Genomic DNA, 15904 nt, shown 5'->3' on the forward strand with positions numbered 1-15904 from the left:
CAGTAGCAACAAAGAGAGGCTATTATATGATAACTTAATAACAGGCATCATTATGATCTCTTTGAAATACAAGCAGCAATTACGTTCATTTGCACAGCACAATAGGATTTATTGTACTAACATCATGAGAAAAAATATGGAAATACCCTATTGCCCTAACCTTGAGGATTCATCATAATCCAGTATATTCACAGCAAGAAATCCTGATATTTTCTGTACAAGAGTGGAGTCCAAATAGGACCTCTCTCTGGGGCAAATCTGGCAACATATGAAAAAAGTCTCTAGAAAACATGTGCCACCACCTTATTTCGAGTACATAAATGGGCACTTTCTTAGCAAACTATAATCTTTTTCTCTGTAGATTTTCCTTCATCTATTGATAAAAAGAAGGGAGGTGGAAAAACAAACTTGCAATATGTTATTGGGATTCTCTGACTTTTTCCCATTTTAGTTTCATTCCATCAGACCTTTTCAATTTTCATTCCTTTTCCTTTATACTTACAATATTTTCATCCCTTCTGTCCTCTGTTCTCCCTTCTAATTCTCTGAGTTGCCAAACTCCAAACAAAACAAATTAAGGGTTGGGGTTCTCTCTCTTTGCCACTTTCCTTTCTGCTTACTCCATGCTTTCTTCATCACATCACTTCTTCCCTATTATAAAGTTCCCTCCCATCTCGCTCTCTTTTCTTCCCTCCAAACCCTCCTTTCATCCCTCTGTCATGGGGTGCACCACTCACTCCTGGCCTGGAATCTCCTTCTGGTCACTCTGGTGATTAACTCTTGAGGTGGACGCCCCATCCGCAGTTTGCACACGAACGTGCTCTCCCCTCCTCTAGTCTGCAGCCCCAGGAACCGCAGTGTCCTCTTTGTGACTCAGCCCTCTGGCCGGATAACTCAGCATTCCCCCTTCCAGGGTAGCAAAGTCCCTTCTCCCTAGTAGTTCTAGAAAGTCTTCCCTTCCACTGCCTCCATGCCACTCCCTCAGTGGCTGGTAGGGGAACCCAGGCCTGCCCTCTACTCCCAGTTCCAGTCCAGGGACCCTCAGCTCAGCAGTTCTGGGCTTTGCCCTCTCAACCCTCACTGCTCCTTCCCTGGATTGCTTCCTACCACACCTTGTTCCCTTTCTCTCTCTAGGTGTACCAGCCCCAAACCCGCTTCCTTTTTCCCAGTGAGTGACTGCTGCCTGCATTCTGAAGCCTTCCCCATCAGCGCCCATCTCTTGCCAGCTACCTGTTTCATACAGGCCCCACCTGTTCCTTCACAGTTGAACCTGCTTCTAATTAGTTCCCTGCTCTCCGGCTCTTCCTACAGGTGCAGCCTGTGGAGTTGATTGGCCTGCGTGGCCACCTTAACCCCTTTCAGTCCTGTGTGGGGTGGTCACCCCATCCCACAATTCTTACAATCACTCCAGTAATCTTGCCTCCAAATTTCCTTTTCCCTTACAGCACAAAAAGCCAGCTCCTCGTTCCTTATTTTGGGTCTTGGGAACTTCCGTGGTCCTCCAGCACCATAAAAATGTACTAATGCAAGCTAGACAGATGTTGATACTCTGAAGTTAGCTTGTCTAACCTGGCCCTTTGACTCCAGACACCCACACAATCCCTGTAGAGCCAAAGAGAATAGTCTTTAAAATTGTTTTGAAATTCCATCACTCCTATGGGAGCAAGAGAATCACACACAGGTATCCATGTTCATGAATAGTGCACAACAGTCAGGAGATCAAAGCAGGTGGTTTGTGAGAGATGCTTAGAAGGTGGATAAGAACTTTACACAAAACATGTAACAAAATGACAGGTGAGAGACCAATCATCAGGACAGCATCTGCTCCTCCCATAGGTATAGTTCTTGGAGAAGGGCTGCAACGTGCCAGATAATCTTGGATTTATTAGTCTTTTGGCCATCCTGCAGAAATCCAAGACCAGCTGGAAGAGTCAAATGGAGTCCACCAGCATTTCCATTAGAATGGGGTTTTTACCCTCATAATTCCATGCCCCTTGGAAAGAGCATGTGTTCTGCTAACTAGGTACAGTAACTCCTCACTTAAAGTCATCCCAGTTAACGTTTGATTGTTACGTTGCTGATCAATTAGGGAACATGCTCGTTTAAAGTTGCGCAATGCTCCCTTATACCGTTGTTTGGCAGCTGCCTGCTTTGTCCACTGCTTGCAGGAAGAGCAGCCCGTTGGAGCTATCTGGTGGGGCCTTGGAACCAGGGTGGACCGACAGCCTCCCTATCAGCTCCCCCCTCCTCTAAATTCCCTGTGCGGCAGCCGCCCAGCAGGCTATCAATTGCCGGGCAGTTCAACTGTCCCTCCCCCACTGCCCTGTGCTGTTCCTGCTCTCTGCCTTGGAGCTGCTCCTGGGACCTCCTGCTTGCTATGCAAGGAGGAGGGGGGGGGGGGACACTAATGTCAGGGTGTCCCCTCCCCCCCTGCTCATGCTCCCCACTTACCTCATCTCCATGGGGGGTGGGGGGGGGAAGGGACACGACAGGGCTCAGGACAGAGGGAGCTTACCCACAGCAGCTGCTGTCTCAACTTGCTGATCTATTTAAAAAGGCAATGTACTTAGAGTGGGGTCAGCGAACTTAAAGGGGCAATGCACATCTCTCTCTCACATATACAGGTTGTGTGTCTCGGTCTCTGTCTGACATGCTGTCTCCCCTCCCTACCTTTGTGCTGCCTTGTAGAGTGTGAGGCTACATTAACAACAATGTGCTAACCCTTGAGGGCTCAGCTGTTCAGTTCATCATTTAGCAGTAAGGCATTCCCTGGGAAATATCCCACCCTCTGACTTCACCACCTCAACCAAGCTTCACAATCATCATTGCTGTACACAGTATTAAATTGTTTAAAACTTCTAGTGTGTGTGTGTGTGTGTGTGTGTGTAAAAAAAATTTCCCTAGAACTTACCCCCCACATTTACATAAATTCTTATGGGGAAATTGGATTTGCTTAACATCATTTTGCTTAAAGTCGCATTTTTCAGGAACATAACTACAACGTTAAGAGAAGAGTAACTGTATTTCACAGTATTTTGCTTTAAATTGTAACTGGTACAATGCTAAAAATCTTCTTCCAAAAGCACTCGGGCAAACTAAAGCCACTGTCAGGGCTCTGCTCACTTTGTTCCTCAAAATAACATCACTCTAAAATGTGAAATTCAACCTGGGGCTGGGAGCCAACACAATGCTCTCTTCATCACATAACACCATGTTGTGGCTGCATGAGAGGGTAGGGGAAGTTGGGAGCCCTGCCTTCCTGCTCTCTGAGATTGAAATAACTGTCCCAGGGTGTGGTCTATAATGCACCCTCCTGACCTACTCTTCCTGCTTTGTAGTTGAAGATGAATTTAATCTCCCCAAGTCCTTTCATGCTTCCCCACAGGAAGCCACGTAACTCAAGCTTTACAATGCAAATTTCATCCTAAATGAGCAATTTTCAAATTAATGGTATCAGAAAGTGCTAGGTTGTCCCCTCCATTCCCATAAACAGAGGTGACCCAGACCCAACGTTTCTGAGCAGGGTCAGCTCCACAGCATTGTTTCCTTTCTCTGACCTGACAGATGCCACTAGCAAAGTGCTCCACAGGGAACAAGCTGTTCAGCATTACTCTCCACTCCTAAATGAGGGAGAAATGCTGGTTAAGGTTATAGGCTGCTGCAAGGGGAGAAGGGGTCCAGTACCATGAGACCTGCCACAGTGGAAAACTTCCACAGCAGTGACTTGGAGGAAGCAGTTAATACCTGAGCACAAAATGCCTCTAGGAAGCATGGATGTCCATGGTATTCTGTGCCCTTTCTGTGCCAGGATCTGCTCCCCTCCTGCTGACAAAAATTCAAAGAACACTCCATGAGTGGGAACTGATTGTATTTTCTTCCCCCCCCATCCTGGCTTATCCTGTATGGCCCAAAGACCTTAAATAAGGATGTGGGAGCTTTCCATCAACCAGCCAATTGATGTTCCAATGATTACTATAGTATAAAAAGAACAATTTTCTCTAACTTCAATGTAGAATTATCCAGAGCTAAATCAAAAGTTGAATTTTAGGTATGCTTAGTTAAAGTTCTAACTAGTTCACTTGTCTTTATAATGTCTAAACTGTTTAATAAGTAATGCAAAATCAAAGTAAGATTTACTTTTTTTATTAAGACAATCCCACAGCTGGAAAAATGAAACATCCTAAATTACATAAGTGACTTCAAAAAAACTCTAGAAAAAAATCTTTACAAATTTACATTTTTACAATACAAAAACTAACAGCTCGTTGCATATAAATATTACATTTGGTCTGCCATCAAGTGGCATTAAAAATCCCTGAAGTATTCATTTAAAGGGACCTGAGATAGCGGATGTGAAGATAGGGGCATAAATATCCCCTTGAAAAAAAATCAATACAGAAACTAGACACATCAGTTCAAATCAGTTTTGTGCATTTTTGGTGGAGTATTTTAAACTGTCAAGAACACCGAAATGTGCGAGGCTAGACAGCACCATTTCATTGTTCCAAGCCCCTCAACTGTAAAAACTGATATTTCTAAATGAAGTCTGCTGTAATGATTCTTATGTAAAGAATGAATAACCTATATTAATATTCCTAGGGAAAATTAAAAAACCAGCCTTAGATATAGGAGTATGTTGGGTTAACGCCACTTACTGAGAAAGCATTTTGAAAAACTAAGTGGGGTATTTGTCCGTCAAAAGAAAACCTCTATGAATGGTAACACCAAATAGCACAGAAACACCAATTTATCTTGCATTCAAACAGACCCTTTCGTTCTCTAACACTTCAAGTGCTCTCCTCTTGCCCTGCCCTTAGTTTCACAAATGTTTAATGCATCCAGAAACCAGGAAGGTATGCACTATCTTCTTATTTATAAGAGACTCGGAAATTGTTCTAATATGTCTGGAAGTTAAAATATTTAATGATGAATTCATAAAACATGGCTGTCCTTATCTAACAGGAGCATTAGTTTGTTTGCATTTTCAGCACCAAACGCTGAACTTAGAAGTTCTCATTTAAACACTCATCAGATTTGAGGTACCCACATCCATGCATATATATGTATTTAAGCACCATTTTCATACTCAAGTTAAGGCTGTGACAGCAGTTCCACTGGAAATCTAATTTTTCAGGGATTCATAGCAGTTGCAGAAATTTGTTGTGGGCTGAAGCATAACATAGTAAAAATGTACAAGCTTCCAACAGGTCTTTGTGTTTCTATTACTAAAAAAGACAACTTTTTAAACCAAAATTTTGCAGGCTATTACTTACTATACATAAAGGAGGTTTTTTTTAAAAAGTGTGTAAACATCCGATATACTAATATTTGAAAGTTAACTACTGCACATGCGCAGTAATTGTCTATAATACATACTTGCAAGAACATGACAGCTTCCTACATTACTAAATATAAATTTATCCATAGATTGTTAACTGCTCCTTCAGTCTATCAAGTAAATAATTAGCATTTTATAAAACTTTCCATGACAGTTTAAAAAAAAAAAACACACCAAGAAATGTAAACACAAAAATACATTTTAAAAACATTAAAGTTGTGATACAGACCAACAATAGTAAGACACACTAAGTTAAGGCTGATAATATCCTTAACCTAAAACTGGTTTGTTTACTCTGTCATCATCTGCACAGGTTAAGGGTGAATTATTAGTCTTGAGTTAGTTATTAAATGCATTTTCTCATTTTAATACTGCATGATTTGGAATGTTCATCAGACACATTCTATAGACATCTGGGAGCCATATTTTCAAATATTTGCCAAGATTCATCTCAGTTTTAGTAGTCAGCTCCTCAAAAACATTGTCAGAAGCAATACATTTTAATTGGTCTTTCCTAAATTTTTAATTACTGTACATGGATATTTTACCCACCACAGACCTGACTTCAATTCTCTTCAGTATTTCTATACTATACAGTTTTCATATTTATGTGCAGTAGAAACAGCCAGGTCTACATTTATTTTTTAATCATAAGGGAAGTTGATTAACACAAACAGTATAAAGAACTTAAACTGAAATCACCCACAAGTTGGTTTCCTAACTGTAAATATTTTTGCCTCCTCTTACTTTTACATATCACAAGTCTTGTATTATAAATACGCCAAATAATTTTCCTACGTGGCTCATTTTTCAGGTGAATTACTCCTCTAATACTTCTCTTTTTAAAGAAAACATACCATCGTGTCTCTCCTTTTTTATCTTTGCTTTGCAGTTTGTGCAGTTAGTAGGTTTGAAAGTGAGGGATTATTGCAGACTTGAAGCAGATATAGATACACATAGGTCTGAGTTAACTTCCCCTCACAGTTCAGTTAATACACTTCACTTTTGTCCTAGCAAGACCTTGCTATTGTAGGGCTCAAGCTTGCACAGACTATAGCTATGAGTCATTTTGTAGGGTTTGGGTTTTTTTGTTAAAAAGAGTACAAGTGGGGATAAGTATGACACCAGAAAGGATGTGATATTGAGACGGAAGAGGGAAACTTCATTGGGAAGCTTGAGTACACCTCATACTCTGTAAGTATAACAGCTAAAAAAACATGAATCCTCTTGACACGGACACAAAACGAAAAAAAGGGAGTGAGAAACTTAAATCAGATACTACAGTGATGCATGCTGTGTAAGAACCTGAATAAAGTAGTATAGGTTGCTTCCAACTGAAAGATCTCATGAAAACCCAAGATTTACTCCCTTTTCAAAAAAACCACATACACTAAAGGCAATGGAGAAAACACTTTTTAGTAATTGACTAATACTATTCAGCTATTTTCAGCATTTCAGAATGCTTCATGTACCATAAAAGATTTTAATATTCAAAAACTCTCCCTCTACCCCTCCCCCCCCCCAAACTAAACAGACAGATATCCAAAACCTTCAAAATATACCATGCTGATTGGTGTTTGTGATGCTGAGTTGTAACTGAATATTCCAAAATGCAGGTAAAATTGTATGCTAATCCCACGTTCTCAGACACTGGAAAGGAAACATATGAGCTTTACAGGTGTTACATTAACTCACGTCCAGATAAAGAAAATGTGATAACAATTTATTCGGGAGGTCAGGTGAGACCTAAATTTTTAATTCAAATAGTCAGAACTGGCCTGTACCTTTACCTCAGAGTGAGTGCAAACAGTACTTGCTCTGAGTTGAGTGTTTACGCTAGTGTAAATGAAGACCTAAAGTGCAAGACAATGGAGAATCAGGCCCAACAACTTTCTACATTTCTATTCATTTACTACTAACACTTTTGGAAGGTTTGTTAATAAGCAAAATATGGCAAGAAAAAAAGCTTGACTTGAATTTACAGACAAGTGACTTTAGGTGGACAGATGAGAAAGAACCTAATGTATTCCTAATGGCCCAGCAAGAGCATCAGAGTTTAAGTTTCAGCTGATCCTGCTGACACAAATGGGGGGAATACTACGGAGTGCAGGAGCAGCAGCACAGGCAGGCTCTTAGGAGAGGACAGAGAAACAAAGAACGGAAGGCAAAAGGGATGGAACAAAGCGAAAAAACCCAGGAAGGGACGGAGCAGAGACACGCAAAATAAGGGGAGGCAAAATGGAAGTCTGGGACTGGGGTGAAGGCCTAGTGACAGAGATCAGTGTTCAGGACCAAGCTTGGGCCTGTGTGCCCTGGGCCTGCAGGAGTTGGGCGTGCTCCAGAGGTAGTAGTAAGCTGGTATTCAAAAACACACACACAAACGTTCAGCCCCCTCCTCTTGAAAGTGTGTGGGTGGTGGGGGCCAAAGGAGCCCTCCAACACCCACAAATCACATGTAACTGCTGGCTGGTGGCTCTATTTGCAGTCCTGTTTCCTAAGGCTGGTAATGGGATGCCCTCGAACTGTTGACACTAGGGAGTCAGACCATCCAAAACTTCCATAAACATTCATCCCATTTCTGGAGAAAGCCTTGAAGCACTGGTACTTGAATATTAACTAAATATCAGCAATCTACAGCCCAACTAGGGATTTTGTTAACCATTAGTATTTTAAATATATGATCAAAACACCTTCATACACAAGTGTTAAAGAGTAGACCCAAACAGAAGTTCCTTTTGGTTAAAACTGTATGAATAAAGACAATGCTGATGATTCTGCAATGAACTCGGGGTGGACAGAGCTCTGTGCCTGCATGGAACCCCATTGATTTCAAAGAGGCATTACATGGGCACAGAAGTTTTGGATTGGGGTCTGAAGAACTGGGTTGCAACCCTTTTGGTGCAAGGGCTATTCTTGTTTCATTGCTCCTGCTGCAGCTGTCAGGGTAAAAATCAAGTGTCATGCAGCTTTAAGTACGTGGCTTCTAACTGAATTTAACATCTGAGAAAAAAAAAAGAAAAAAGAAAAAAAGCGTCCAACTTATCACCAAGTTAGAATTCATCCACAGAATGAGGCTGAGAGAGAAATCAAATATCTAAATTGGAAAAAAAAAAATCCAGATACGAAATCAAGTAAAAATAGCATTCAAAAATATAAGTTATTTCTTTCATGCTTATAAAAAGGATTTCATGCACAAAGTAAAATAAAATTAAAAAAATTCTCAGATTCTTTACAATAAGCAATAGCTCTGTTGTTCTAGCACACCCTGCTGTCTGGCTCTTAATCACATAACACATTTTAGATTAATACTTACACCACAGCAAAGTGCTGTTTTACTGTTATCTTCACAGTACTTCATTACATATAAAAGATACATTTAAGAACATATTTACTCTTATTCTAATTGTTGATAAAATACATTTAAACTTAGGAAATCATGATTTTTTCAGGAATCCATGTTTTTCCTCCCTCCCACCCCCAAATAAATTAATAATTACAGCTTCAGCCAGCCAGAAACATATGAATAGCATTTCTTCAGAATCTCAGGATTTTAGCATAGGAATCTTAGCATTTATATTGGTTGGAAAGAACTTTGATCTAAAAAGTATACGATTATGTCTAGGAACTGACATATCCATGCTTTTCCGGATTACATAGATATAGGGACCAATAACTCTAGGGAAGAATACATTTTCTTCTGAATACATATTGTAAGAGATGATAGGACAGGCATTTGTATTTTAAAGCCCAATACAGAGCTAGGAGATCCTCTGTATCCATTTCTTTGTTAAATGGACCATCTGAGTCATGCCCAGAAATTAGTTTTGGCATAATCAGGACAACAACTGTAACAAAAAGTTTTAGAGATTTTTACTGTACCATAAATTCAGATCATTACCATGTACTACTTAGACTGCTTTCTTCTCCCCACTCCCAAGCCCGACGACTCTCACAGCATTTGTTCCAGTTATCTTGCACCTGACTAGAACTGTTGCAAAGAGAGATCAGCCTGCTAATGTTTGTCATAGAAAAAAGGCCAGAACCAAATCTATTTATGTATGAAAATATACACTTCACTATTCCTCCTTCCCACCAGGTTTTCCAGAATTACTGACAAAGTGATAAAAGTTGCACATTGAGGAAGAAATTTCAGAATTGTATCCCTCATTTATTTCGATTTCCAAACCTCCTCTCTCATCCCTTTTTCTCCATGTGTAATCAATGACTCACTATCTCAACTCAGCTAGAGATGTCAGCTAGATGTCTCTTTCTTGGTCTAACATGACAGAGTCCCACAAATCTTTTAACTGGACCCTACAAAGTAGAAGGCTGCAACTCTCCTTCTCATGCCACAAGAACAAGCATGTTCCAATTAATTAAACACAGCCAGTCATTCAGTCTGAAGAGCAAGATACAGAGTAATCTCCTAACCCTACATTTCCCTCATAGCATTGCATACTGTATTATTACTGCTAGAATGACCTCAGTGTGCAAGTTATTATTTTTCAATGCAACATTTACAAGGTAAGAGTACAGTACAGTGTGAATTCTCTTCTGGAAGCTTGAGCTACAAGGACTCTTGTCAATGATATGAATGGAAACTTATCAGTAATGATACAAAAATATGAGTAGCCAGTAGAGACACGATAGCTCAATTTAGGTTTCTTTGAACGTTTCAATAATCAAATTAAAAACATAAACAGACTTTCATTGAATAAGCGATACCAGAAATGTGTGAGAGCCCACTGGCTGTTTGCCCAACAAATTACCATCTGCTAAAAGCATATTAGGCTTGTGAAAGCTTTGATAGCTACACTAAGGTTTGTTTCAGAGTACCAATATGATGAAGAAATGGTTACTTCACAATGTGAGCAATTCCATCTCTGCTATTCTCATTCTTGCCTCTTCTTCAATAAGCACTGCAGAATAACCTCTATTTTCTTTTAAGTTTCCAGTAGTTGTAAACAGAGGTAGCTGAGCTACTATTAAGACATGTAATGCTTTGAAGAGGAGAAACCTTTCAAATGTTGAAATTAACCCTTTGCAGCACAATCTCTATTAATGCTATAAAAATATGAGAGGACAAAAAGAAAATAGATGCAAGTAACTTTTGCATTTGGCACCTTCTGTCTAGATATTCATACTTCTCAAGTATTCTCTTTTTAATAAAGTTAATGCACACATTAGGACACACCACATCAAAGGTTTGCTACATATTTACAAGGCACCAACCCTTTTCTCACTTTTTACATGAATTACGAACCAACAGAAAGCATTTCAAACCCTCCTAAACTGTAGTATAAATATACTTCAATTCAGCACAATTCATGAAGTTTGGCCTGGGAAGATTAAAATAATCCAGATCCTTCTTACAATATAGAAATGGTAAACATTTTATAGCTGCCTTTAGGATTGGTGTATTGTGCAAAAGTTATAATTATTACTGTGTATAAGGATTTATGACAAACCATATAAAAACTCTGTAAGAAGGTGCTATTTCTATAATACAAAAAAACAAAACAAGGGAGAGATTTCATAATCATGATTCAAAATGTCATGCTATTATTGAGAAGCTGGAAGCTCCTTGAAACAAAATGAACTTGTAGTGCGTGGGGAAGAATTTCTGTAATTTAAGGCCTAATAAGTAAGGCTTTTTTTGACCAATGAAGTGTGGCAATCTGAAGTCTTAAAACAAATGTATACTGGCATAATGGAAAAGCACCACTGTAGAAAGTGAGTGGAGTCCCCCCACAACTTGCTTGGTAGATTTTCTGGTAAAATCCCTGCAGTAGAAGGCCTTTGAAGTTCATCTGAAATTTTTCAAAGATGTTTATCTGTCAATAATTCCATCCCATGAGATGGCTGACCCTGGCTTTTTCTGTCATTTTCCGCACCCTGCCCGATCTGGAAGTACCAAGATTCAGAGGATCCTCGGTGTGCACAAAGTTGTCGTTATCTGAATCGTCATTATATAAAACAGTTCTCCTGCCCTCGTTCCTTGTTTTAATTCGTGGTGGCCTACTGAATCGTCCTCCAAACATATTTTCGCCAAATCGGCCGCCAAACAGATTCTCAAATTCATCATCTGCCATTCGTGCACGTTTGGCTCTGGTTGCTCCTCGTGAAGCTCCTCTACCTCCTCTGCCTCTTCTTCCTCCCCTGCCTCCTCTTCTTCCTCTGCCGCAGCCTCCTCTTCCTCCTCTGCCACCTCTTCCCCCTCTGCTCCATCTACCCCATCTGCCCCATCTACCTCTCCTCCCTGTCCCTCTACCCTGCCAGTTTCTTTTCCCACTAGCAATTTTCCTTTTAATTTTTCTTTTGGGTTTAGTTTGCACAACTTTACTGTAGTCATGATCGCCATCAATGTAATCCTGATCTGTTCTAGAGGTCGATTCAGAATCTGAATCAGAGCCACATCTGCTTTCAGAGCTTGAACTGGATCCTGACTCCCCACTTTCTGATGAAGATAAACCAGGTTTTTCTTTTAATTCTCTCTTCTTCTCCTCTTCCTCTAGGTGTTCCTCCTCTTCTGAGGCACTTACTAACTTTCTCTTGACTGCTATCCGAGGCTCTCTGCTATCACCATTTGTAAGTGGTCCATCAAGAGACTGATCTAAACAAACACAAAAAACAATCACTTGTTAACAGTGTGATAAAGTTAAATCTGAACTGCAGCAATTCAAGGGAAAAATTCTTTTCAAATATAAAAAGGATTTTCTATTAAAATTTACATTTCTCTCCAATAGCTTGTGCTATCAGCCCTCATCAAACATCTGTTCTGTAAGGCCCCAATCAGCATTTCAATACATACTTAATATTAAGCATGTGAGTAGTCCAACTGAAATCAATGGGATTACTAGGTACTTCAAGCTCAGCACATGCTTTAGTGCCTTTGCTGTGTTGGGGCTTAAAATGTTTCTCCTTTCACAGTTAACATATGCTGCTTGTGAAGGTTGAAAAATTACATTAATCCTGGAAAAGTGAAGCCCTACCCCATAACAAAGAACACATTTTTGTAAGTGCACTTTAACATGATAGCAATTTTATTTACAAAAATGTTCAGATGTTGACAAACGTGTGTGTACCCTTTGACAGTTTCAGAAGCGTGAAACACTTATACCTGTTCCAGCATAGCCTTGTGAAAATTCTAAGCACTGTGTAAACCCAGATTAAAAAAGCCATGAGCTAGTCAGGACATTTCTGTTCAACTTTTAAAATATTTTCCCCCTTCTCTTCAGCTTTAATATGCCAAATAAAATGTCAGCGATTTCCTAAAAGCCTTTGGAAAACTCCTAACTTTCTTTGAGAATTATCAACTTTTCCCATCTTGGCAACATTTTAGGGGCATTGGTTGAATTTTTGGAGAACATTTATCCCATAATTTAGATAACAGATTTCAGAATTGTAAAAAATGTGTCCGGAAACGTGACAAAGCAGGGAAATAAGCTCAATTTAATACTGCACTCAGGTAGAGAGATCACAAGTACATTTAGCTGTTTGAAACAGCAGGGTTTAAGCCCACTAGGTAACCGTTTCAGTACAAGGCTCACTCTAGGGTTGCCAGGTGTCCAGTTTTCTACCAAAAAGTCCAATCGAAAAGGGGACCTGGCAGTGTCTGGTCAGCACAGCTGACTGGACGCTAAAAGTCCGGTTACCAGAGTAATCATGATCAGCCTCCACACCAAGATGGCGGGAAGAGCAGCAGCTGCTCAGATGCTAATGGGGAGAACTGGCTGGCTCCCGGACCCAGCTCCAGCCTCTCGGGTGGAGAGACAAGTACCGGCACCGCTGCTGCCTGAGGGGAGATCCTGTCTGCCCCCTCGTCCGCACCGCTGTGCCCTCATTTTCTTGCCCTGGCCCTTCGCTCTGGGGACCGACCCCACCCCGCTGTGGCCCAATTTCCCCACCCCCATCACACACACACACACACAGGATGCTGTGTGTCCTGCCGCTGCCAGTTAATGGTTCCCCCAATTCCACCGCCCCCTCTCTGCCAGTTAGTGCCCCCACCCATAGCATGCTCCATCAATTCCAGTTAGTCATCCCCTCATACCCCCTCAATGCCATTTACTGCTCCCTCCACACTCCCAGAGTCCTCTCAATGACACTTACTGCTCTCCCTAAAATTCTAGTGCCCACACACAGCGTTCCCCCTCAATGCCAGTTAGTGCCCCTACAGTACCAGCACCCCTCAATGCCAGTTACTCCCCCCTCTCTCCTCCACACACACTTGGAAAGTAGGGCAAGGCTACTTTTCTGTAAGTTATCAAGAATGTCGATTAATACATTTCTATTCAAACAATATTCTGAGATGCCTATTCTAGCGACAGTTTTTAAAATAAGTTTGATTTAAAATAGAATACTTTCTTGAACAGCCAAAAATCACTTCCCAGCTTTTCAAAGAACTATTTAGACACCTAAAAAGACTTAATCTCTATAAAAACAAATCTTAGTGTGCATAATACGCCAAAAGCGATAAAATTTGTATCAAATTTAGAGACTCTAAAACAGAAACAAGATGATCAGGCATATGGAAAATGGGCCTGGTAGTTACCAGCACCCTGGCAAATGGTTTGCTGCATTTTATAGCAGAATTACATATGTTGCCAGGTTTGTTTGGCGTGATCTTGATATATTATGTTATAGCAAGGCATTCTTGTTTGTATAGCTGAAACTTGCCTTTTCTAAGTTTGTGGAACTTCTCATTCACCTTCACCCCAAGAAAAAACTCACATTCCTGTACTGTTTGGTATCTATCACATAGAAAAGAGGTGGGATAGGCTTTTAACCAAGTTATAGGAAACATTTTCAACTTTTTTTTGGATGTTAGTGAGAGTGCTACATCTCACTTAATGCAGATGTACTTAAATGTGTTTAACCCTCACTTAAATCAGTTTAATTTAATTTAGTAGTTTACTAGTACATGGTAAACTAGATACCCCCTAATGTAGATGCACTTCAACCCATTTAAGTGCATCTACATTAAGGGGGTATCATCTATTTAACTACAAAGACTTCAACATTAATTAGTTAAGATTGCACAACTTTTCTAATATAGACAAGCCCTAAGCATTAGGACACAATTGCAAATACATGCACATTGGGTAAATGTCAATATGTATTTGTATAATACCACACTGAATCAGTTCATTATGTTTGCTTCATTTGAGTGTGCAATCAGGTTTCTCTTTTAAAAATTAAAAAAAAAACCCTGAAAAGGTGTGTGGGGAAAGCCTACCTACAGAATAGGTGAGACATTTAATGAACGCTCCTAAGGCTAGAGGTTTTTTCTACATGATTTTTCTGTGGAGAATTTTGTTGTAGAAAAATATCAAGTATGAGGAGAAAACAAAGTTTTCCAAAAGGCAAAGAACAAACACTTCTTTTAAACTTCTCACGCTGTTCTAAGTCTCAAAAATCTTCACCATCTTGCTCAATCACACCAGCTTCCTGGGAGGGGAGAGCGAGCAGGGGAGGAGGGGGCATCCTGGGGGAAGAGGTAGGGCAGGGATGTCTGGTTTTCAACAATTTGAAAGTTGGCGACCGTAGTCCTCACAGAGATTGAGGAGCACACTGGAGAACTGTAGATTTATACCACAACTTGCAGTGCAGTAAGTGTTTGTCTACAGTAGTCCATAGATGCCAGAAGCAGATTTCTTTTCTAGTAAAATTAGTCATCCAAAGAAAGCATATAACTTCCAACCTTGTTTAATGGGTGTGGATTTACTCCTGACTAGTCTATTTTTCCCTGGATCAATGTTATTTCCACTTCGGTTCTGTGTATTTAACCCAGATGAGGATGGTTGGCCCTCCGTTTCTTCACCAATGGCTGAACCTAGAGCCTCCTCTGTAGTATCTGAAACTTAAAACAGGACATAATAAACTCAAACGATTTCCTTCATCTCTCCTTATACCTACGTACTAGGGCACCGTGCAAACAATCAGATTTCACAGGTCCAAAATGGCTCAATCTTTTCTTTAATTAATGCAGGGGAAACCAAATTTTTTATACACTAGTAACTTACCAAGAACTTGAGGGATGTATCTAGTTTGCATGTAATCTATGCCAAACATACTTACATAACCAAAATCTTTAATTATACGGCAATTAGATACTAGCCTTTGATAGATTAATACAACGTGCTTGTTTAAGATCAGCAATAAATACCCCTCAGCTTTTCTTCATACTGCTGTTATTAGGAAGCAGCAGTGGAAATACTTTAGACACTCCTGTTTTCAGACTTTGGTTCTGCCATGTACACCATTTTTTATTCTACTTACCATGAGATGAAACTGAAGAGCTAGTCCTAGTCAAAGGCAGTGAGGTATTCTGGTTGATTTTAGGTTGCACCTTCACTTGTTTCTGTTTCCCTTTAGGGCTGAAGATATGAAACACCCCCCAAAATATACAAATGTTAATGCAAAAGGATTAAACAAAAAAAACAGACATAACACTGTTATCAGGTTATCAGTGTAAATTTGATATTTAAATGTAAAATGGAGCATCTGATTTTCTGTCTCAAAGATTACATAGCTGTAGTAATCAAAAATATATAATAAAGCAAA

General features: G+C 40.0%; 1 protein-coding gene across 2 annotated transcripts in view; it reads right to left on the minus strand.

Moving 5' to 3' along the window:
• Nucleotides 1-5497: 5497 nt before the first annotated feature.
• Nucleotides 5498-15904, minus strand: part of BRWD3 (bromodomain and WD repeat domain containing 3) — a 92660-nt gene continuing 82253 nt past the window's right edge. Inside the window, exons 38-40 of one of the 2 annotated variants that reach the window (XM_034780888.1) lie at nt 15620-15717; nt 15042-15194; nt 5498-11951 (exon numbers count right to left, since the gene is read on the minus strand). In XM_034780888.1, coding sequence (XP_034636779.1) covers nt 11176-11951; nt 15042-15194; nt 15620-15717 — 1027 coding nt within the window. In that variant the 3' untranslated portion in view covers nt 5498-11175. Of the gene's footprint in view, nt 11952-15041; nt 15201-15619; nt 15718-15904 lie in introns of both variants that reach the window. The other variant, XM_034780887.1, reaches the window with a different exon arrangement.

The sequence above is a fragment of the Trachemys scripta genome, chromosome 9 (assembly GCF_013100865.1).
Source record: "Trachemys scripta elegans isolate TJP31775 chromosome 9, CAS_Tse_1.0, whole genome shotgun sequence".
In the NCBI taxonomy this organism is placed as follows: Eukaryota; Metazoa; Chordata; order Testudines; family Emydidae; genus Trachemys; species Trachemys scripta.